The sequence below is a fragment of the Xenopus tropicalis genome, chromosome 7, assembly GCF_000004195.4.
Source record: "Xenopus tropicalis strain Nigerian chromosome 7, UCB_Xtro_10.0, whole genome shotgun sequence".
Classification (NCBI taxonomy): domain Eukaryota; kingdom Metazoa; phylum Chordata; class Amphibia; order Anura; family Pipidae; genus Xenopus; species Xenopus tropicalis.
In genome coordinates, this window is record NC_030683.2 from 72450011 (window position 1) to 72475544 (window position 25534).

The window sequence follows — 25534 nt, forward strand, 5'->3', positions numbered from 1 at the left end:
TTTGACACAGACATAGAACCCAGAATGCTCAGAACCATCAATATGTTTAAAGCAAGCAATGTAAACAGGGAGCCCTGCACTATTTTAATAACTTTGAAGGTTGATCCTGTTCCAAACTGCCAACACTATAAACCTGGGAGCAAGCCCTAGAGAGTCAGGCTGTGGTGAAAAATTGTGTTAGGTAGAGAGGCACCAAGAAATATCTTACTGTTTCAAGTTAATAGGAGAATATATACTAAATTCTGCAAGTACAGTGTCCCTACATCCAAAATATACAAACATTTCTCCTCTACGAAAATGTCTTAAATTAAGATGCATATGTCTATCATACACTGTTTTATTTAAAAATGAAAATCAGTCACAGAAATGTTGAATCTAGCACCCAGAAAACAGACATAATTACCTTTCAGAAGGGAAGTCAATTACAGTGTGGAATCTGCCCTGCAAAGCAGCTGGTCCCTCTCCCACCTCAATGTACTTGCTGTCAGCCACAACAGGGGAATTGATTTGGGCCTGTGTCCTTGCTTGAGCCTCCTCTAGGCTTAGTAGTTTTGTAGATGGAGATGACACCAACAGTGACTTGGGCCGAGACAAAGAAGTGTGACCTAAAAGAAGAAAAACAGATTTGTGACAGCATACTCAACATATTTCTTTATACAAAAAGTATAAAGTGAAAAATATTCAATAGAATGTAGTATGGTGAACATGGCAGTCAGATTATTAGGTGGCATATAACTTTCGGAAGAAACATATCCTTCTTACAATGATTAATTCACTCAAATAACAAACATCTTGCAAGCATGGTGCAAACTAGGATATTACCAAAACCCTAGAGGCTAATGCTTAAGTATCAGGGAAGGCAAATATTGTTCTCATTAGAAATGAGAAACTGCCTGGCTATGTAACAATAGCATCAAGTAGTAGAGGAAGGACACAGAAATGGAACCTGCCATTTTCTAAGCATTACTATAAGCTGACATGATATGAATAGTGCAGTGTTTACAATGCTGACGTAAACCTGCTTTTCCTGTAGGCTAAGGCTAACCTTAAACTATAGGTAATTTATATTGTATTTCTGTCTGTCAAGGGCGGGGTTGTTTAACAACTTTTAACTACTGTAAACTCATGCAAAACTGCAAGTTATTTCATGTTTAAGGCACCAACCTGGATCCTATTAAATGAAGTATCTCTAAAAAATAAAACTGTAACTAAAGGATGAGTATATTTAAAAATATATATTTGTTTTACAAAATATACTTTCAATGGAAATTATATACCTTGTAATTTATTACAATTTCATTATTATATTATAATTGTGTCAGCTAACTCCTCAAAACACAATCAGTTTTTAAAGTTATCTAGGATTAAATAGTTTGACAAAATCAAAATACAGAACCCTATACCACATTTCTTTACTGCCAAGGCCGAGTCTCTGACTGGCATATAGACAAATAAGAGTAAGGCCCTATTATGAAACAGATATTTAAAGAACTGCACATACAGGTTTATATATGCCTATACCTGCAGCCAACCAAATGTCTTGTGTAATCGAAACTTCTAATACATATTGATCTAGAATTTAAATGCAAACAATACATCTAACAAAAATACAAAATCTTTTTAACATTGTATGTGATGTATGTTATGCACTACAATCTATTGTTTCCGCCATTATGAAGACAAATAGGCAATTTAAGTCTAAGATTAGATATAACTGATCCTAAAATCTGAAGTTTCCATAAAGAGCCATTTCAGTAACCATATTGATATCTAAAGTCAAATTTGTAGACCAAACAAATGGTTACAGTGAAGCCCCATGAGAACAATAAAAATACTTTAACAAGCCTAAATACATGTTTAACTATATTAATATTAAACAAGCACTTACCAGCACCATCCCTTATCACAGAACTAAGTTTAGGACTAAAGAGAACCTCCACATGGTTTAGAATAAATTCAACTACCACAGACTGTATGCGCACTTCCATGAAAGCTGCTGTACCGCTAAAACATGCAGACTCAATCTGTTTTGACCTAGGAGTAAAAATAAATCAAATTAGAAAATAGCGAGTTTTAGCTTAGTTTCTTAATTCACTGAGCTGTTGATCTGCCATAATCACTATTCCACATGCCCAGTATGTATATTTGGAGGAAAGCTAATAATTGAGACATTTTGCAGAATAACAATTCCTACACTAAAATTTTATTCTGTGAAATTTTTAATTCTAAAGCAACAATGCTTAACATTAGTTTTTTAACCTGACATTATTTTGTGTTAGAGAAAAAAAACTGAAAAAGCAGAAATATGATGTGTGCTTGAAAATTTTGTAGCGATACCTTTTAAAGAAAAAAATCAACTTAGGGCAGTGCTTTCCGACTTCTGTGGTACCGAGGGCCGGAATTTTTCCGGTCTACATGGTGGAGGGCCGATAATGGAAGCCAGTTTTGACCACTCCCCCTTTTAAAACCACACCCACTTGAAACCACACCCATGCTATCACATGACCATACCCATATTAGTGGTGGTAGTACAGCAAAAACCTGCCATACTCTGCCTTCCCTACCCTGCCTCTGTGTGCCATACTTTGCCTGCCCTATGCTGTCTGTGTGATATACTCTGCCTGCCTTATGCTACCTGTGTGTGCCATACTCTGCCTTCCCTACCCTGCCTGTGTGTGCCATACTGTGCCTGCCCTATGCTGGCTGTGTGCGCCATACTCTGTCTGGCCTATGCTGCCTGTGTGTGCCATGCTCTGCCAGCCCTATGCTGCCTGTGTGTGCCATACTCTGCCTGCCCTACCCTGCTTGTGTGTGCCATACTCTACCTGCCCTACCCTGCCTGTGTGCCATACTTTGCCTGCCCTATGCTGCCTGTGTGTATGGCACACATAGGCAGCATAGGGCAGGCAGAGTATGGCACACACAGGCAGCATACAGTGACACAATGCTGGCACTGCTCCTACAGTCTGCACAATAACTATGTATTAAAAAACTTTCTAATTGCAGTACCACATCAGTATATGTTCTTTTTATAGTGTGCAGAGTTTCTACTGCTCCTACAGTCTGTCTGATGTGTGAACAGTTGAACAATATGGGTGATTACAGCCTGAGCCAGTAATGATACCATTTAAAGCTTACACAAAGGTAAGCCATCAAAGCAGCCAGAAAGGTGGGGGGCCACACAGAGGGGGGTCGTGGTCCACCAGTTGGACAGCGCTGGCTTAGGGTATGCATTTGAAAACTGTTCAGGAATGATTTTGAGAAAGATGGCTCATACTTACCCCAAGATATAAAACTGTTATTACTATAAAGCGTGTCTCGAAAAAATATTAATGTGCCAGGATTAAATACTTCAATAAAAAAAACTGAATATTTCAGTATTATTATTATTCTTATATTATATAACTTAAAACAATGTCACTTTAAAAAAAGAAACAAACAAAAAAAGACCAGATGTACAGTATATCCTCCTATCTTTCTCTCTACAGTATACCAGGATCTTTGGTACCATACCGGAGCAGGTTAGGGGCCCAGACAATTGCCAAATTTTTAGTGTGCATATTGGTGATAGAGCAGTATGTCGCAAGTCTTGATAAGTGGCGCATAAGGAACTCCAGTGTTCTATTTAAATAAAAAAAATAAAAAGTTATGATTTAAGGTTCAACATAAGTGGGAAACAGCACAAGCCATAGATATTGTCATAGCACACAAACACATAGTGGCAGACTTATCTAAATGTGAGTTTAGAGCGTAACACATACAAACTTAACCATGTTCTATTCATTCCTACTGAATTATTAGAAACATATTTATTAGAATGTGGGCAAGTTATGTATTAAGCTGCCCCATGCTGTAGACCTGTGCAAATCTGACCTATAGTCACTACCCTGATTCAGTCCAGATAAGCTGTTCATAATAACATTTCTTTATCCTGGTAACTGTAATATTTAAAACTTTTCATTGTGAGCTGCTCCCACAGTAATGGGGATCAGTGGGAAAAGTCACGTCAGAGTGAAGGGCATTAGCAATAAAGCAAGTCTAAGAATAATTCAAAATCTTTCGGTATGAGTAAGGCTGCTGTGTTTCTTGATCAATGTGTTTTAAAAACAGATCCTAAAGTGATCAATATATAATTATGATTTATGACAATGTTATGATGAGGTATAATTATGTATGATTAAAATTGACAATGACATAATGTACACAACCAAATCTTAATGCATGCCAAAAAAAGGGATTGTTCTATCAACAGATGTATTTAGTTCTCTGTGTTAATAAACTCTTATTCTCAATACATCTAAAGAAATATTATTAGTGTGCATTCACTGAAAAATCTAAATAGTTATTTTGGATACAAATGTGTAATGGAAAAGCAGTCCACTAATAATATTTAGCAGCATTTTAAAAGTAAGTTCTTGGTTTCCTAAATGTGAATAAATTGAGCATGTTTTCAACTAAATATACTGTATATTTATATTTCATCCCATCAGCAATTAGGTTTGAAAGTTGCAAGTAAAACTTGCCTGCTATGTTTCTGAGGATTACTAGGAGTGACTTTTGTCTATTTTAGTCTCTAATTTCTTTAAAAATGTTAATTGTTCCATGTGCCCAGTAATGGCAAATTATTGTCTATTGTCTAAATTCTTTAATTTCTTGGATGCCTTCTACAAAATTTGGAAGTTAGTTACTACAAGACCTGCTACGTTTAAAAAGCTAAACTGTGTAGTGGCTGGCTCTTCTACTTATCTGCTGATATACAGAAAGGTTTAGAAGCTTGCCTTCATGACTAGTAAAAAAAAAATTATAATCGCACTGAACTTAGCATCTGCCCAGTACCCTGCTCTGACCAGGTCTGTTGTTGCCCTAACCACAAGCAAGTTATAGGAATTGTCTCTCTGCCGTTCTGCCCACTCCTACTGTAAAGCAGAAAACAAGGTCAGACGCCAGGCCAATTTCATTCTTGGTCAGGGCAAACACAGGGTCTGCCAGGTAAGAGAAGCAAGATGCACTCAATAAGCAAGCAATGCTTGGGAGGGCTGAAGCACTAGAGCTAAGTACCATACTAAAGAAGTTTTCTAAAGCTGGCCATACATGGTAAGATCTGCTCGCTTGGCAATGTCGGCCAGATGTCAGACGGCAGGCCTGTCGTTCATGCCCATACACAGGCAGATAAGCTGCTGAATTGGTCTAAAGGACCACATTAACAGTTACCCACTTGATTTGTTAAAGCTTGCTTTTTCTTACTAAAGACATTTGCCCATTCAAATATTAGAAAATAACAGTAAAAAATTAGTGATTTGGCAATTAATTCAGGGGAATGGGGGACTTTTAGTACAGGAATGTTGTGCCTATGTATGCAGTATTAAGAAAAGCAGACATACAGTAACAACAGTAGATGAAAGGCCTTAACAATCATGCCTTTTCATGATCATGTTTTATCTAAACATTCCTTTATGCTATGTGAGCAAAAAGAAAAAGTCAAAATAAAGGCTCAACTCTACTAGACTGTAATATCTTACATGTGCTTAGAACTCAAAGTATATAATGGTTAAAAACCCTCTTGATTATCAAATTGTGATATAAAGCATAAACGAAAACCACCTTAAACACACACACAGACTTAGGGTCTTTGAACTAACCTGTAATGAGGTGGGGGAAGCTGTTGAATAACATCATGAATTTTCACCAGTCTCTCTTCATCAGTAGCCGCTGACACAGCATCCTAAAAGAAAGAAAAGCACAGAACAGGGAGTCAAAAATTTTGCATAGTATTTTAGTATAAGAACTTTCCAAACAAAAACATAATACTGTTTTAACCATCTACTGCCACAGATGAAATATAAACCCGACAGCCAAGCACTGTAGATTTTACATTTACTGGTTCTTTGCTAATTTATGTGAATAACATATTGCTAAGCAATGCACAACTTTGGGCTCTGGTACACGGGGAGATTAGTCGCCCGCGACAAAATATCGCCACTGGGATGGCATACGCGGCGGTGCGATTTGCGGCAACGAGAGGCAACTTCGGCGTTCGCGCCGCCGCGAATGCCATCCCACCGTGTACCAGAGCCCTTAAAAATTAATGTAATGAAAGGTGCAAATCCATAGAAACCAATCAGCAGCTATCAATTACTAGTCACCCGTTTGAAAACAGACATCTGATTGGCTATTATGGGTTTCAACACCTGGGCAAATGGTTACCATTGTCTTAAATTACGATGATAGCATCTTACGTGGCTAGTGAGTAAAAGGCTAAGGGCTGTGACAGACAGGGAGATTAGTCGCCGCACGACAAATCATCCCTGTGAACATGTAAGTCGCCGACGGGATGGCAGACGCGGCGGCGCGATTTCGCGCAAATCGCCGCGATTTCGTGTGCCATCCCGCCGGCGACTTACATGTTCGCCCGCGGGATGGCGGGTCATGGCAACTCAGGGAGATTAGTCGCCTGCGAACAGGGAGTTTTGTCGCGGTCGACTAATCTCCCCTGTGTGCCAGAGCCCTAAAGGCTGAGCAGGCAACCGAGGAAAAATAAATAATATACAGAATTTACAGCTACAATGAATTATTTTGGCAAGACTCCTTACCAAAAATATGGATCTATGTGAAGCCTAAAGAAGAGACTGAATATATCTCTTAATCTAGCCATGTCCTGTTCTCAGTCATTTGTACCCACTTATGAATACATGCTCATTTCAGTCAATATCCAAGACTTACTGATTTTATTGGCGAAATTACAAAACAGTTGGGCTTGCAGGTGCCCTCAAACATTACAGTTGTACATTTTACATTGCTTCCATGAAAAAAATCATAAGAACAATGTAATATAGTGGCACTTATATTTAATAAAAGGCACTAAGTTAGCCTACATGCAGTTAACCATAGCAACCACTAAGATGTTTGCTTAGAAAAAATTACCAGTTACCTGCTGATAAATTGCTATAGATTACAGCACCTGGGAAAACTTATTGCCTTATAGGCTACGGCTACACCAGACTGATTTTTTTAGTCTGTGGATAAACTCAAACTGAGAATCAACCCCTACACCCTGTTTAGCCTACCCATGTGCCTGCACCCAAAGCCAATGCGTTGGCCAGGGCACAAGCACATGGAGCAGATTTTAGGGCCGAAATATTCACATATTTTGGCGCTTATTAGACATCAACAAAAGGCTGAGAATATTGGGATATACTTACAGAGAACTTTTCATACAACTGATATGTGAGCAGAGGGTTTGGGAGTTCCCGGAAGTAGAGTTTACAGAGAGAGCCAACACAGTGAATGTCCTGGATGTACACATCTTTAGTCAGGTCTGGAATCTGTTCAGAGTCAAATTCATGACTGGCCAAAGAATGAAAAACATTTAGTCTCATTTGAATCCAAAGTTTTTAGACACAACATATACAGTATTTTATTTTATTACTCAGAAAAAATAAAGTAGCTTGAGGTAATATAATTGTATTTTGAAACATTAAAGAAAATGTATACCATTTTAAGTCAGGCAATACAGATTGTTTGCACAGAGCATTGATTCTCTGCTTATTTGTATTTACACATGAAGCAGCCACAGTAGATGAAAAATAATTCTAAACAAGTGGCACCAGCAGACGTACAAGTTTATAGGTAAACTCACCGTAGTTTCTGGATGTTAGATGCAATCCCAGACAGACGGTAGATTCCATCAACAATGCCATGTTTTTCTATAAACTCTGTGCAGCTCCTGAGGACTTGGGGGACTTTACATGAAGAAAAAAATGTTTTGACGTTAAGAACTACATCAAATTGTGTTGAAAGCAAAAGCTTCCATGTTCAAGTTATAACGGATTGTGTCACATTGAAAACATTATAAACTTATTTTTATGGTGTCTCTTTGTAAAGACCTGGGGTGGGGGTTGTTGCTGCTATTGTACATGGAGAAATTCCATTAATGGACACTTTTTTTTGTTGTTGTTGTCATGACCCACTATAGCAACAGACCATGCCCCTGGGCCGCTAATTGATTCTTTCTTGCAAGAGCATTATAACACAATATAATATAAAAGAGGTGGGAGGTGAAAGAAAAGACTGGGCCAACCAGTCTGAGACAAGAGGATTTGAGACATGAAGGCTTCACAGATCTTTTTCTCTGCTGGAGTATATAAAAAGTTGATCTGCTGTGATTCACTCCATATATGACTGTGGACAAGTTACCATGGGCAGCAAAAATCCACTCCTGCTAACTTCAAATTTCCAGTTATTAAACCTAAATTGTGGCTCTTCTAGTGCAGATCGCACATCTGTGCTCACTGCACTAGTGATGTAGCCCACTCTGGACCCCCTCTGGCACATGAAAGTTAGTAACTGGTGGGGTGGCGTTGCATGAGCAGGCTTAAGGGATAGAATTGCCCCTGGTGCACTGACAGGTCCTGAATCTGCCTGTTTGTACACATACAGAGGGGATCTGCAAGTACAAATGCATGTCTGTGCACTTCTACCCCAGAATCTGCTCTGTGTGAGCTGACAGGAAGAGCAGATGCAAACAGGGGGTGAAAAGCTACCGACTGGCATTTCTCCACTGGCATAGAACACCTACTGTCAGTACCACCTTCACAGCAGCAAGGAAAAACACAACAATGGGAAAATAATTACACATCCAACTTTTAACACATCCTTTACAAAAACCCAAAGCAAAAAAGGACCAATGGACTTTAAAGAGCCATTATTATGGAGATATTATTTAGTAAGTCTGCAGATTCAGGAGCAACTGAATTTGAGCTTACTGCCAGAAACTAAAGCCTAAAGTTGCTAAACGACACTGGCCTCACTACGGGGGCAACCAAAAACTGAATAAGCCAAACATCTGCAACTTAGACATGTATAGGCATGGAAGAATTACTTAACTAATTGAACAAATAAACCAAAAATTATTCTGTGTGTGGCATTTTTGGACATTGTTGTCGCTATTTAAGGGGACACAGGAATTTAACCCCACCCCCCACCAATTCCCTATTATTAGAGTTACAATCTCTCACAATTCCTAGCCCAACTCACTTATGAAAAGACACAATAACTAAACTTCCTAAGGAAAGGAGACAGTCCTGGCCATGTATAGGCACCACAGATTGGCCTCCCCGACTGGTATCTGGCCTGATATCAGGCAGATCTCGATAGGGCAGATTTGATTTTTCCGTTTGACCAGGGACCGCATAGTTGATGGCCAATGGCACCAATGCAATTGAATTAGCCTGATGTCACCCACCCTTAGGTGGGTATATCCGGAGAAGATCCACTCGCTTGGCGACCTCACCAAACGAGCAGATCTTACGAGCAGACCTTACAGTGTATGGTCACCTTAATATGACTTTAAGCTTGGTGATTTGGGCCTAGACAACTGGGTGGCTACACTAGCAAAATAGGGAGTTAGTATTCTTGGGAATGATACAGATATTATGTAGACTGGTGTATTTCTGCCATATGGCAAGTTTAGAAACTGACTGGCAAATTGCTGTGTCATAGTCCCGCCCCCGTGATGCCATACCCAGCCCACTTAACAGATTTCCCGGACAAGAGAGGTGACAACCCTAGCAAAAAGTGTGGACGGGGTTGGAACATAGTAAGCTTCCTTATGATAGCAGTGAGGGCAAATCGCCCCTGTATGTAGAAATGTGGCAGTATTACTTTAAGGTTATCATTTAATACAGAACTTATGTGAATTACTTACTGCCACTCACTACCCAAAATTGCCCATTTTTTTTCCGTGGGACAGTATCAGGAATTATTGATTAATTAATGCACCTTCATGAAATTAGCTCTAAAAAGCTTTATACGCTAATATGAATTTTTGCCAAAAGGGGTGCCAATTAGCACAATTCTCAACGCAGAAGCAATTAAAATAACCTGTTTGGGACACTGATGGAAAAGCACTATTGCCAATCCGTACCTGCCTGCCTCTAAACACAAACCTGCTGGATTTTTGGATCTACAAAAAATCCTGCCTGTATTTTATGTTGTGCAGTAGGATTTTAATCTGCCATAAAACACTAGCCTTTAAGCTATATAATAACTTCAGCAAAAGCTTCCCTAATTAAGAGCAAAATAAAAACAACAAAAAAGATTTTAAAAGATTTTAACATAATTAAAATTACTGACCTAAAGTTATGCAAGTTTAGTCTTGTAAAGTACAGAATTATTGTGTGTGTGTTATGATACACACACACACATAATTCACACACACTTTTACTCTGTCTGTCTGTTTCTACTCAGTCACAAATAACATGGCTGGATTTCATTCATTACAGATTTTCAGTTTCCTAGCTTCCTTTCACATTCCTGCTGTTTGGCTTGGGTGAACAGCAATGGCACATAGTTTCTAGTCATCTGGCTCTAATTATTATTTAAATTATTATTTTTCCATGTGATTAACACTCCTTCTATATGAAAAATATACTGCTCTTTTTTAAATAAACTTATTCAGTTAGGCTTTTGTAGAAAATGTGCATAAACACTATCTGAGCTTTTTTTTTTTTAAAAAAAAAAAAGTGTGTGCATATTATATATATATATATATATATATATATATACAGCCATATGAAAATCTTTGGGAACCCTTCTTAATTCTCTGGAGTTTTGTTTACCATTGGCTGAGCTTTCAAAGTAGCAACTTCCTTTTAATATAAAACATGCCTTATGGAAACAGTAGTATTTCAGCAGTGACAAGTTTATTGGATTAACAGAAAATATGCAATATACATCATAACAAAATTAAACAGGTGCATAAATTTTGACACCCCACCAGAGATATTATATCAATACTTAGTTGAGCCTCCTTTTGTAAATGTAACAGCCTCTAGACGGCTCCTATAGCCTTTGATGGCTGCCGAGCATGGACAGCCTGCTTGAAATCATAGAACCATAGATTTTCAATGACAGCCATTCCAGAATTTTGTACTTCTCCCTCTGCATAAATGACTGTGGCTTGCATACAAGTGACTCTGTTAGTAGTGTAAATGCCCTGCCATACAGATGTTCTTTGTGCATATTGCGCTGAATTGTAGCACAATGTACAGATACACCATCTGCAGCAAGATGTTCTTGCAGATCTTTGGAGGTGATATTTGGGTTGTCTGTAATGTCGCTCCTGTATTTTTCTTGGCCTGCCAGACCTGGCACACACACACACATTTTTTTTCAACATAGATATGCCTGATTCCAAAAATAGAAAGAAAATCGTGGTACTGATGAAGTATTTTATTTAATGGGTTCACAATGTAAGGAAGAAAAGTTCAGATTGTGGTTATGCAACCTTTATTCTTAAAGGAACAGTAACACTAAAAAATAAAAATGTTTTAAAATAATTAAAATATAATGTACTGTTGCCCTGCACTGGTAAAAGTTGTGTGTTTGCTTCAGAAAGACTACTGTAGTTAATAGAAATAGCTGTTTTGTAGCCATGGGGGCAGCCATTTAAATTAAAAAAAGGAGAAAAGACACAGGTTACATAAAAAGATAACAGATAAACTGTGTAGAATACAATGGTAATCTATGCTACTTATCTGTTATCTGCTTAGTAACCTGTGCCTTTTCTCCTTTTTTTCAATTTAAATGGCTGCCCCCATGGCTACACAGCAGGGTATTTATATAAACTGTAGTAGTGTTTATGAAGCAAACACACAGCTTTTACCAGTGCAGGGCAATAGTACATAATATATTAATTATATTTATACACTTTCATTTTTTGGTGTTACTGTTCCTTTAAGCCCAACTAAATGAGCTCATGTAAAAAAGAAAAAGGGGGGAGGGTATATTTTCCTCCCATGGGAGGAGACCTTACACTGCAATTCTGCTATTTAGATATGATAATATAAAAGTAAACAGTTATAAGCCCTCACTATTTGTACTGACAAGTATCTGTCACAATGTTTGCAGCTATTACCTACTTTTTTTTTTTACATCACAGCAAAAATGTTAAGGCTTTGCAAACAAGAGATAACGATAATAATACAAAAGACCAGGGTTGAGGATATTTAAGGGCAAGGCTCCATCAGGCGGATTGTCAGCCTGCTTATAAATGCAGGCTGACAATCTGCCCTTACACTTGAAAATTCTTTGTGTTGTGACTGCATTGAATCCCCCCAGATGCAGGAACGTGTAGCCAATATCTGCCAACAAACGCCAAGTTTTGCGTTAGTTGGTGGATATCGGCTGCGTGTCTGCACCAAGCAGATTCAATGCTTCTGGGTGCAGGCATAATAAGAAGATTTTTCAAGCGTACAGGCAGATTATCAGCCTGCGCTTATACAGACGGGGCTTACGCTAAAAGTTTCTTGACAGTACAGCCTTAAGGCACTACCACATTGTGTTTAACACAATTCTTGTGCCAGATGCAGCATAGAAGCCTTACCTGCAAATGGCTCGTGCTGCTTGGAAAAAATGCTTATAAAGCCTACGCCAGCAAGTATCAAGGAGCATTCATTGCTTAATTTTTTGATTTTCAGTCACCTGTGAGTACTGGTCAGGAAACATCCCCTACAGGTTTAGATGGAAATTTACATCCTAGGCCTAGTGATGGGTCATCATAGGGCCAACTCCAATAGTCTTTGTTTTAGAGATGCACCAAATCCAGGATTCGGTTAGGTATTTGGCCAAGATTCAGCCTTTATCGGCAGGATTCGGAAAATACATGCCCCTGGCCTAACCAAATCCGAATCCAAAATATCACGTGGCTTTTTGTCACGTAAACACGGAAGTTTAAAATTTTTCCAATTTTTCCCAGATTTAACCCTTCCAAAACCTAATTAGCATATACTAATTAGGATTTGGTGTGGTATTTGGCCGAATCCTTCACAAGGGGTTCGGGGGTTCAGCCGAATCCAAAAAAGTGGTTTTAAGTTGTTTTAAAGGGGCAGTTCATCTTTAAGTTAACTTTTGGTATGCTGTATAATGGCCAATTTTAAGCATCTTTGTAATTGGTCTTGATTTTTTTTTTTTATAGTTTTTGAATTATTTGCCTTAATCTTCTAACTCTTTGCAGCTTTCAAAAGTGAGTCACTGACCCCAGCAGCCAAAAAATATCTCTCTGTACAGTTTTACTGTTATTGTTACTTTTTATTGCTTATCTTTCTATTTAGGTCCTCTTCTATTTATATACCAGTCTCTTATTCAAATCACTCCCTGGTTGCTAAGGTAATTTGAACACTAGCAGCCAGATAGCTGCTGAAACTGCAAACTGGAGAGCTTCTAAATAAAAACTGAAATCATTAAAAAAATAATTAAAATAAAAAATGAAGACCAATTGCAAATAGTCTCAGAATATTACACTCTACTGCATTTTAGACATTAACTCCAAGGTGAACAACCCCTTTAGGAGAAAAGGGGCAAAGAAAAACCATAGAAAGTTCAGAAAGTAGTTATTCTAAGGTTATGCAAGATATTCTTTGCAAAACAAAGTATATAGGTAGAAATGACAGCTAATCCCAGAACTGAACTTTTGAGATTAGTTACCTGCACTTTAATCTCAGATGCCGCAGGCGACTAATCCGCCCAAAATGCCCACCTGCAATAAAGTGAATCGCATTGGAAAGGCATAGGCAATGCTTTGTTTTCCGAAGTGCTAAAAGTTTCCTGCGTCTGAAAGTTTGGGCGACTTTGGGGAAACAAAGTGCAGCATATGTTTTGCCAAGAACGATTCACTTTAATGCTGCAAAGGAAACATTGGGCGACTTCGGAAAACAAAGAGAGCAACGCTGAACAATGATTCACTGGCCTCGCTTTATTGTCAGTGGGAAGGCATTTTGGGGTGATTTGTTGCCCACAGTAGCAGAGGTTTAACAACGGGCAACTAATCTCCCCACGTGCCACTGCCCTTAGAATTAGAGGTATCCTGGAAGAAAAAGATGAGTTTAATATGAAAAGTAAATCTTCAGTTTAAACTGTAATTAAAAATGTTAAATAATGTTAAACAAACAGATACTGGAAATGTTTGTTCATAAATAACATGGATCACGAGCTGTCAGCCTTTGGTTGTCTGGGTTTATTGCCTTTCAAAGGGATAGTTTTAACAAACATCACTGTCATCTGGGTACAAAGGAATATAAATTCTGCTGTGCGTGATTCTGAAGGCCAACATGGGAGCAGCTTATTTGTTACCCCTAGGTACACAAGCAGCAGCTGTTAGCAGGTTCACAAAGTGTTCCCTAGAACTGGTTGCAATGAATGATGCAAAATGTGACCTTCCTCGGCTACTCACACACTGAACCTCTGAGTTTACAGAACACCAAATCTGAATAGACATATAAACACAGATTATTGTATCCAGAGAGCATTCCTTCCCTTCATATGTGTAAGTGTAGATAAAAGTGTGAGCTGTCATTGTGATTTCTTTCATAGATATAAAAAAGCACAAAGCAACACTAGTGGTCATAAATAAATGTAGAATACACTTCACTCTAGACATACAAAAAGTACTGGTATCAAGTCATCAAATTTGAACTTAAGATCATGGCTCTCCAGACTGACGTATCCTGACTAATAATGTGGTATTGGGCTTGTTGACAGTGCCAACATCCCTGTATGAGAGTTACTGCATTAGAATACTTAAAGTAGAACTAAAGCTTAACTAAAGAAGTAGACTAGAAATGTTATGTACTTTATGTTTTGGGCTTCTGTACCAGCACAAAGCAGCCACCACTATTTAGCAGGGAAGATCTGTGCCTCCAAAGATGCCCATAGTAGCTCCCCATTTGCTTTTCCGATTCCCTGCACATACATGTATACATGTAAATGGATGTAGTAACAGAGTAAAGAGAAGCAATGGGAAAATGAGACTGGTTTCAAATATTTGTTGAAATCTAAACTGGTTTGGCTGTAAGGGGAAACCTAAAATCTCTGACTGAGAGCTAAACAGAGGTACATATTGCAAGAATGGTATATCCAAGGTATATGTGCCCATAATAAAGAAACAGCCAAAAATAATAAAGGAAGAGGACCATGCAACATATGTTTAAAGTATTCCTTACCCACCCCCACTACACAGCCAGCTGACATTTACCCCCGTATATAATAAAAGGCACTAAGTTTGCCCCATAGCAGTAAACCTTAGCAACCAATAAGATGTTGGCTTTGGAACAGGTGACCAGTAAATTCTACCTGCTGATTGGTTGCTATGGATTGCTGCTCCTGGGCAAAGTAGTGTCTTTTACTACATAACCCCCTTAGAAGGATAAGGGACTACACAGAAAAAAGACATAGTGCTGAACTAGACAGGCTGGTTTTCCAACATCCTGGTTACAGAAAGGCAGCAAATTAGTCACCTTTTTCTGGTCTGGTTTTGCCTTTAAACTAAGAAAAGACCATTCCATTGCAAAGGTCAAAATACACATGTTTACATTGTCACTGAGTATCTATTTACGTGTGGTTAAATTATAGGGGCAAAGAAGTTACACAGCATCGTACATTTACACTATATTTTGAGAAACCTTATCATAAATACAGCACTGATAATAAAATAATATAAAACTTTTGGGATTTTATGCCAACAATTTATTTTTTTTATCTAATAGAGCCTGTGCTTGCCAGAAATATATGTGAACATACAATAAGACTTATGACTACTCTTTTGTTTATTTAAGATATTAAATGTGGCTCGTGCTGGGGGGAGCACTGTGGGAGGGCTGTATCTTTATGGGAAATCATTTTACAAATGCAAAAGGAACAAGAATTAGAAATACAAATTGAAATACTGGAAGTCTCATCTGACTTTTACAAAAGAAGAAGATAATGAGAGCTAATGTCTCTCTGTCTGTGTGTGAAGGGTCAGGACTGACAGTCTCATCCACCCCCAGAGAATGCAAATGTCTGACATTCTAGGCTCTTTCCAGCAAATCCTAGCCATGTATATGGAGCACATCCATTACAAGAAAAACAGCTTGTTTGCTTTCAAAGTAAGGAGTGCCCTGCTGGAGTGCAGTTTTATTTTTGGTAAGACTGATATTCTTTTTCACAGAATTTTCTTTTACTCTGACAAAGCCAGAGGCTTAAGTTACTAAGAAGCATTACTGTAACTGATATGCACCCTCAGCTGAATCTGGGCACAACACAGCTACCTTTTTGCATCACAATTCATGATCTAGGGGGGTTAAGGATTATTATCCTTTTGTTTATATAGCACCAACATGCCAAGGTTGTTCTTCATAAGCCCTCCAGAGCTTTCAGTCTAAGGTCCATATCACATTTGCACAAACATGCAAGTATTTTAGGCAGATTACCAATAACACACAAATAAACAATATGACAAAATACAGTCAGTGTCACTCTGCATCTATATACCAGAATACTCTGCTTATATCTCTGATTACTGAATTATCCTGGGTGCTTGAAAGGAAGAAATGATAAAAGGCTATAAAAGAATAACATACAGCGGAACTGTATTTGCCATTATTAGTTTTTTTCTCCCAGCAAATGTGAAAGGTCTGTGCTATTTCTCCAGTCAGCATTAGTTACCAGAAACCCTGATCACTGTTCCTTGCTGTCACGTTAATCACGACCAGTTTATTCACCTATGACTGATTACTGCTAATGTGTCACTTGAAGGATGACTTCTGAGCAGTTGAAGAGCTTGTGGGCCCTTATCACTCTTCTAAGATTCAGGTAGGTCTGTGTCACTGCTAAAATCAGTTATTTAGGATTTGTAGGCAAATCTGACACTGATACATTCCTTAAATAACGTTACTTTGGTTGAAGCGTGCTGCAACAAACTATATGTCACTGCATATTTGTATTCAGTTCAGCCATTCCAAGTTTAGATCTCACACCTGGTTTCAGAATTTCTCCGCTTTACACAACTAGTTCACAGCCTCCACCTTTTTCCAGCATGACACACCTCTCTACAAAGTAAAGTTGCACTGTAATTACAGCAGCCAATCATGCTGCCCATTTATGCCAACATGTATTAGGCTTCTTTTACTTTAGACAGAACATAGTACAGGTATGGGACCTGTTATCCAGAATGCTCAGGACCTGGGGTTTTCCGGATAAGTGATCTTTCCGTAATTTGGATCTCCATCTGCTAAAAATCATTTAAATACTGAATAAACCCAAGAGGATTGTTTTGGCTCCAATAAGGATTAATTATATCTTAGTTGCGATCAAGTACAAGGTACTGTTTTATTATTACAGAGAAAAAGGAAATCCTTTTCAAAAATTAGAATTATTTGCTTATAATGGGTCTATGGGAGATGGGCATTCTGTAATTCGGAACTTTCTGGATAACAGGTTTCCAGATAATGGATCCCATACCTGTAATAAATTATTCATTTCCGCTGCGATGCATAAATTAATGGTACAGCTGTATTTTACATTAATATTTACACATCTCTGATAGTAATGAACTTTGTACAGCCACTTATCTTTGTATATTACAGATCCCTCATAAAAGAGATAGACATACAGTTTGTCAACTGGTTGATTTTAACCCCTTTTAGTCACACGTTGTATAACTATAGAGAATTTCAAAAATACTTCAACAAATAAATATACATGTATTTAAGCTACAGTGAAGAGCATGTGTACTGTTCTTATTGCACTAAAATCTTGTGGGTGTTATTCCACATAATAAAGGACAAATAAGAATACAGGTATACAGACTCTTAAATAACTAGAACCAAAGCAAGCCAAGCATGCTCTAATTTAGTCAGGCAGCTCATATAATTGTGATCATACTGCAGGATCGTCTGGTCACACAGGAAAGGTTTGATTTTGACAGACTATCCCGCAGTCTGTCAAAATAAATTGGAATATGAAGTTCAAATATGTTTTCACCTAGACGGCAGATGAAGGTTGTGGAGTTGTAGGTGTATGGCCACTAAGGGTCAAGGAGATTTCATGCTCCATGATGTGATACCACAGGTACAGCAACACACTGAAATGAAACCTACCAGTACCCCAACCCCACAGATACACACAATTGTGTCTTTATGTTTAATTCAGCATACCCAACTACTACACTAACCAGTGTTTATAGGAAAACAATAGAGGACCACCAGAATGTTGGTGGGAGAGGGTGAGTTTTCTGTAATTGCACATACATGTTGCATTCAGTAACAGTTAAAAAAAAAAATCTTACAGGATTAATATTGTGTAGGACTAGGAAGTTAACGTGGGTCAATTCGATTTAGTAGCCTTTAGCAGCCAACCAGAAAGTCTAACTTCACTAGGTCAATACAGGCTAACTGCAAATTGGTTTGAACTGGCTATGAGACCAAGGAAAAATTTGCCCTTGTGATCAGATAACCCCTTGGGAATTAAGATACTACTACCTACACAAAGAAATGTTTTGTCCATTTGTCCACAGTGACAAAATAAAACACAAATTACTTGCCATTATTGTATATGTGTTGCTTACAGCAACAACTGTACAATACTATACACAGCTTACAGTAAGGCTAACACAGTATATGCACACACTGGAAATGTGATCAAACAGAGCAAAATTTTAAATGAAATGCTTCTTACCATCCTGACCAGAGTTAAGCAGATGTTCCCCAAGGTCACAACCAAACACTCGCTCCCTCAGGATCCCTCTCTGCTTCAGTTTCTGTTTGCTGGGTCTGGACTTCATGAAGGTTCTTAGAAATGTGATGAGCTTGCCGTGCTTCCGGGACACTGCACAGACAGAAAACAAATCACACATTAAGGCTTTTGAATTACACTTCTTACAGACTCCAGCTCTAACTGGCACGACCAATCAAACAGCATTTGTTTAAATGAATGGAGATCCCTGCTCATTATGTGATGGAGACTTCTCTGAATTGCCTCATATAAGTACATCAAGTCGTGCATTGTTGTTGTCACTTTTGCACTGTACATCATCCCAACAACATCCAAATTAAGTATATTCTTGTAATCTTCATCAGTCTTTAAATAATCACAAATTTGTGGCTGGTTAAACAATTATGTTTGAATCATTTTTGGACTTTTTTCCCCTACACTTTCTTTTTATTACAGAATTAGTAGGACAAGCTTAAGCCAGATATTTGTTGTGCATGCCAACAAAACATTCTAACAATTATTTAAGCTTCTGTTTTGTTACAGAGACTTATTGAGAAACAACTAAGAAAAATGAGGAAATGATATCTTTTTTTCTCAAAACTTTGATATTAAACAGAAGGGCAGCATGTTGGAACTCGCCAACCTAAAAGTGTCACTACCATAATTACATGAAAACACAGGGGCACTGCCACTGAACTTTAATATCTGCAAAAGCAGAGTACAGGAAGTCAGTCAAGTCCAAGGCACTTTAATGTAATAGAAAAAAACATTTTTCAAACCTTTCTAAGACACAACAGCACTGCGTTCACTACTCATTCTCAGAAATCCAGGCCAGTAATTAAAAAAGGGAGGATCTAAAACAACATTGGCAACATTGGTGGAAGCATATGTATGGGTATACCCTCTCAGGAAGGTATGCCTAGTTTTTTTGTTTTTTTTTTAAATAAGAGCCCAGTCTAGTGTATTACCCACAAAATCAAGCTCAAACGAACATTCCTGAGGGTACCACAATTAAAGAGGTGCAGCTTTATCAGGATCCTATTAAACCACAGGCCTTATGTTCCCACATAGTAGCACAGACAGGAAACACACTGGACAGTGGTAAATGCTGGAGAGGGGACAACCAGCCTTTGGTATGTAACCATGGGAGATAACTTGGAGCTTTCTGTATATCGGAAAAAGGAATCCCAAAAATGTAAATTTTTTTATATTTTAAACTAATGGCACTGTATAAACATACTAGCTACTTTAACAAAATAAGTATATCTGTATAGCACTTTAAAGTATGAGGTGTTTCTATCACCTCAAGCAGCCAAAAAGAATACTGTTCGTAGTCACCGTGAATGCCACAGACTTAATAAAAAATATGCAGCAAATTACATACATATTGTTGGTTGTGCTGGATTAGAGAATCAAAATTCCTGTGCTTGCCTTGAGCAGGAGGTAATTCCAGAATTTCTCAGGCATTTTTGTATACAGGCTCCTACTTGCGCCAGCTGAATTGTGCACAAACTGCCTTTATTGACATGGCACATTTCATCACTATATTGTTATTAAAAACAATGCAATTTGCACCAGATTTTCACACTTTGCACTCAGCATGACTTAGTAAATGACTTAACATAAGCATCTGCAGCACACAGCCACACCCAAATAAAGGGTGAGTAGAATATGCTGAATTCACCTTATGAAATACTATAGTATTTTCCCCATTTGTATGCAATACATTGAAACTAATCAGACATTTGCTTTTATTATTCTAAATGCAGTAGGTCAATTGAATCAAAATGCTGAGTTGTTGTTAAGGGATATGTAGGTCATAATGTAGGAGAAGCAAAAATATGATTTAGGTTCTGAAGAGCCTCTACTTTCAAGGAATTATATCAAGATCAATCTGCTAGGTTTGGCCAGAATTAAATAACATGGTGAGGTGAAGTGGCTAAATACACACTGTGAAAAGCAATTGATTCTATATCATACAAATTTCTTTAGTGTTATAGGATAAATACATAAGCAGCATTATGCTTAAGGTAATGTAACATCAGGGTCTCCATTTGCTTAACAAAATGCCTGTTTGCCAAAGATTTTTAGCACGAACATGGTAGTGTACCAGGTAGCAGCAACATTCACTGAAAGCCATTTAATATCCTGCCTAAAATATACAGTCTCGGCCAGCTGCTGTTCCTGCCTTTAAAGCTGAAATGGTAACTGGCATGCTTGTGGCTGGCGCATACCTTCACTTTGCTTCTGGACTACTGCCACTGTCTGCAAACTAAGAAACTTCCTTTCTTACAATCCAAATGTATAAAAAAAGAGCAAACAATAATATCATTCAGAAGCCAGGTGTCTCCCGTCACACGCCAAACTCATAAAAAAAATCTCAGTCTCAAAACTCCAAGAAACAGATTGTATGAATACTCAGTGCCAGCACTCATCTCACGCTATTCACCACAAAATCGCCACAGTGGAATAAGCACTGTCTACAATTACAATGAATTGAACAAACCACTGCTGTTACTAATACAACAAAAGCTTGTATAAAAATAAGAAAGGGACAGATGAACAAGCAATCTTTCTCAAAATGACCTTCTTGGCTATATATTACCCCAAGCCTGACATAATCCAAGATTTGTTCTACATGTTTTTTATGCAGATCATAACACATCAGACTCTCTTCATGTAAGTCCATGCTCTTATATAAATCATGCAAGTGAACTCCACAAGTGAAGATATAAGACAATATAAATTACCCTGAAAACTGTGCTCCCACTCGGTGAAGCTTAAACCCTTGTGTTGTTCCACATAAACATGTTGCATTATATTATTAATCCTTCAAATGTTCTTCTAAACCACTGACATGGCATTTTACCTAGTCCTGCTTATGTGAGCAAAGGCCAGCAGATTAACCAAACTTGGCTTTCAGTTTTTCAGCAATTACTCCTGTGTTACTCCAGTCTCTTTATCTGCCTTAAGCAATTCTGTAGTGATTTCCCCTTTTGACTATAATAAGAACTGAAATGAAATCCTTTCACTTTCTAAATGTCTCTGTAGCTGTGCCACATGCTCTGTATCATCAGACTGAGGCAAGTCTGTGAGCCAGCCTGAATGTCTGAACCTTATGCAATTCTTCTGTATGATGACATCAAAAATGCATTTCTTCTTTTCTTTCCACACTTCACAGAAAATAATTTTACCTTGTTATGCTATTATTTCATCTTTCCGTCAATGCCCTGCTATAATCCTCACTCTGTTGCATGAAGGTTTGTCTCACGGTAATTTAGGACTTACGTATACTCTGGGATTTCGCTTGGTGCTACTTCTACTGTACAGCGTTTCCTTCTCCTGAATTCACACTAAAGGATCTCTTCCGTAGATTGCTAGCAGACTCTCCTTTGATCACCTACACACCATTTTCTTGTTCCGCAGAGTTGAAAAAAAAGAGCTCTGACTTGTTCCTAGCACGGAATCCTCTGTCTCCTCCTTCATCTCAGGTGAATGCTCCTCCCAAATACATACTGGGAATGGTTATCTTGTATTCCAAGCCAGTCCCAGTTGTGCCTCTTACTTTAGGTCCTGCCCAGTCTCATATTCCAGGTGCATTTACTTCTCCCTCCCCCTTTCTTTACCCGTGTCTGTTCTCCAGATCACAATTCATTTTAAAATCCTTAATCTCTGGCCACAACTTCTAGTCTGTTAAAGTAAATCACTAACATAAATATAAACTTGCATTTTAAATTGCTGAGCAGACAATGAATTATAATATTAATAATAAATGGGTAACTCCTATTAGCAAGAGAAATTCCACTGTGATAAAAGGTTGTAGTATCATCAGACTTGCATAAGGGCAAAAAACAAGGATAATTTGAATAAAAGGGGGAAAACGTATTACTGATTAAAGCCCCACTGGACTGAAATAAAGCCCCTTATATAAATACATCATTGCCCCCATCACAATCAACCTTAAGTGCATAAATCCTGTCCCCTGCCCTCATATCACTCATGTATCTCATATCTGACTAATAAAACCCTTTTACCAATACACCCCTCACCTGCATACCAAATAGCCCATGTCTGCTGCATACCTCATACCCACTTCTCCAGCTGCATAGTCATATCCTCCATCTCCTACACTGCAAACATTTTACCTCTTCTGTATACCGTACATTATATTCCCTGTTTGCTGTATAACTTAACTATATCTCTCACTGGCTGTATCACTCAAAGTTCCTTTTAAACATAGGAACATTGCGGGTGAGCTTGAATCTTTACCCCCCTTTAAACTGCATACTTCATATATTGACTCTACCAAGTCTTAAATCACATACAGAGATTTCAAACATCTCTGCTGGGTCGCAATTGTATTACATTTATCCATTATCTGGAAACCATTATCCATAAATTCCCGTATTACAGGAAGGACATCCCCTATAGACCCCATTTTAATGATATAATTCAAATGGATGCCCTTTTTCACTGCAATGTTTATACAGTCCCTTATACTTAATGCCAACTAAGATATAATTAACCCTTACTGGAGGCAAAACAATTCTATTGGGTGTTGAAAGTAGTAAAAAAAGACCCTTTATCTAGAAAGTCCCAGGTCCCAAGCATTCTGGATAACAGGTCCCATACCTGTATTATCCTTTTTATTCATATAGTACCCACACATTCTGCAACTCATTACAGACATTATACATTGTTCACATCAGTCCCTGCCCCAGTGGAGCTTACAGTCTAAGGTCCCTATTGCATACAGAAACTATGGAAACCTACAAAAGCACAGAGAGACTATACAAACTCCTTGCAGGAACTATCCTAGTACTCCAGTGCTTACTATTCGCTGAGCCACAGAGCTGCATAAGGCCTCGCAAGTGGTACATTCACCTTTAACAGAAGCCAGCAGATGCTAGTGCTACTGTATAGATTTGGGTTCAGCTGTAATCAGACCATTATGTTTATTGTTTTCTTGAGGACTTGACAAAACCTTAACTTTAAATATAGGGCTCAAATAATGCCCTTAAGGGTGGCATTCCATTGGGCTTAAGTAGACATGGTGCATAAACACCACTGGAATTTTTAAAAATAAATATAAACATATGTGTTCATTTACACAGACATATGGTATATTGAAAATATACCATTATAAATGTAATTTAAAAGTAAACTTTGAATATGCAGCAGTGAGCATTTTTGTGCAACAAATCAAAATTACAGGCAGTGATGCAACTATACAATAATGTGCACCACAAATAATTACATTTCTAAATTGCTTGCACAGTATTAACTGCGGTCACAGCATAACCTGCTTCTCTTTGAAGTTATGTTTGCCTAATGTGCTACATCTAGCAGCAAACAAGCTTAAATTTGAGAGAGCAGAACTGACTGTTATAGCAATGGCACGCAGGGTGTTTTGTCCATCACTTCCATGTTTCGGCTGAAAACAGAAGTGGACATTTTCTCCTAATAGTGAATCAAAAGGGCACTACTGGATGCATGTGGGGTGGCAAGAGGATTTCCGCCTGTCTCCCTCCATCTGTGTACGCGTCAGATGTGGCAATCTCCATTCACTAATATTACGAGAGCTAACACCCAGAGTGAGGCATTTTATCCCCCACTGTTTTCTGCAAGGTGGCAGCAGCAAACAAGACAAAACCCTGTGTGCCATAGCACTAACAAATCATACAGTAAACTCTGCTGTAAAGCAGCTAGAATCTCAAGCTACTGCGCATGTCACAGCTGGAGAAATACATAGATATATATTTTTCCTCAACATACACAGTATGTAGACTATATTTACACTGCAACAATGAAAGGCATAATTATACAAAACTGAAACATGGAGTCAGAAATTCTCAATGTTAAAGGGGTGGTTCCCCTTTAAGTTAACTTAACTTAGCAACTTTTCAACTGTTCTTTATTTCTTATAGTTTCTAAATGGCCTTCCTCCTCGGTCTCTTTTCAGCTTTCAAATTGGGGTCACTGACCCTGGCAGCCAAAAACTATTGCTCTGCAAGGCTTCTCCTCTATTAATATCCCTGTCTCTGTTTTAAATCACTGCCTTGTTGCTAGGTTAAATTGGACTCTAGCAGGCAGATAGCTGCTAAAATTCTAAATTGGAGAGCTACTGAACAAAATGCTAAATAATTAAAAAACACAAATAAAAAATAAAGACCTCTACATTATACAAAAAGTTAATTTAAAAGCGAACAACCCCTTTAACTTTAGTCTTTCACAGGACATCTCATGAAATCCCTAGTCCTTGCTGGGTTACTTGAATTCTAGTTATCAGAACAAGCTTGTTTAGCAATGTTGAATAACAGCATGTGAGTCCTGCCCAGTGACCAGATGCCTAACATTCCTCCTAAGTGCTCTCCTGCTGCATTAAAAGGTGAATATAAAAAAAATATAGAACTACAACCACATCAGACAGATTGGCCTGTTTTCCCTTAACAGATTTTATCTTTCAGAAAACAGACTAAAAAAAACAAAAAAAAAAACTACTTTTTATGGTATAAAATTGTAAATATTTCCATTTGTAATGCATTTATAGGAGAAGGAGAGGCTAATAAAGAGTTAATCCCAAGCTGCAGGCATACCTTCAGTTGTCTCAACAGTGCCCTTAAGTCTTCCCCCATACTTCACCCCTTCAGAAGATCAGAAGCCAAACAGAGAAAAAAAACACTGAGCTGGGTAGAGAAGATTCCCATAATGCATCGCTCCTCCAAGACTTAGCGACTTGTTACAGCAGGCGCGCCTGCGCAGAGGGCAGAAGCGTCCGGTTGCCATGGCAACGCAGCATCGCTGAGCTCTGTGACAAGCAGCCGGGGGAAGCGGGGGGGCAGGTGCTGCGAGCGGCGAGGGTTTGTGGCAGGAGCGGGGATTTGTGGAGCTTGGGGGGGATTGTGGCAGGAGCGGGGGGGATTGTGGCAGGAGCGGGGAGGAGCGGGGGGGGGGGGGTTTGTGGAGCTGCAGAAACTTTGTGACAGGAGCGGGGAGCTGCCTTGTGCTT

General features: G+C 38.4%; 1 protein-coding gene across 12 annotated transcripts in view; it reads right to left on the reverse strand.

The window, feature by feature from the left end:
- Positions 1-25534, reverse strand: part of arhgap32 (Rho GTPase activating protein 32) — a 312512-nt gene that overhangs the window by 10091 nt on the left and 276887 nt on the right. For 10 of the 12 annotated variants that reach the window (XM_012967128.2, XM_018095929.2, XM_004916168.4 and 7 more), the window contains 7 exons: positions 18490-18639; positions 7637-7739; positions 7200-7344; positions 5640-5722; positions 3514-3621; positions 1889-2034; positions 404-605 (listed from right to left, as the gene is read on the reverse strand). In XM_012967128.2, coding sequence (XP_012822582.2) covers positions 404-605; positions 1889-2034; positions 3514-3621; positions 5640-5722; positions 7200-7344; positions 7637-7739; positions 18490-18639 — 937 coding nt within the window. The other 2 variants (XM_004916169.4, XM_004916170.4) reach the window with 2 other exon arrangements.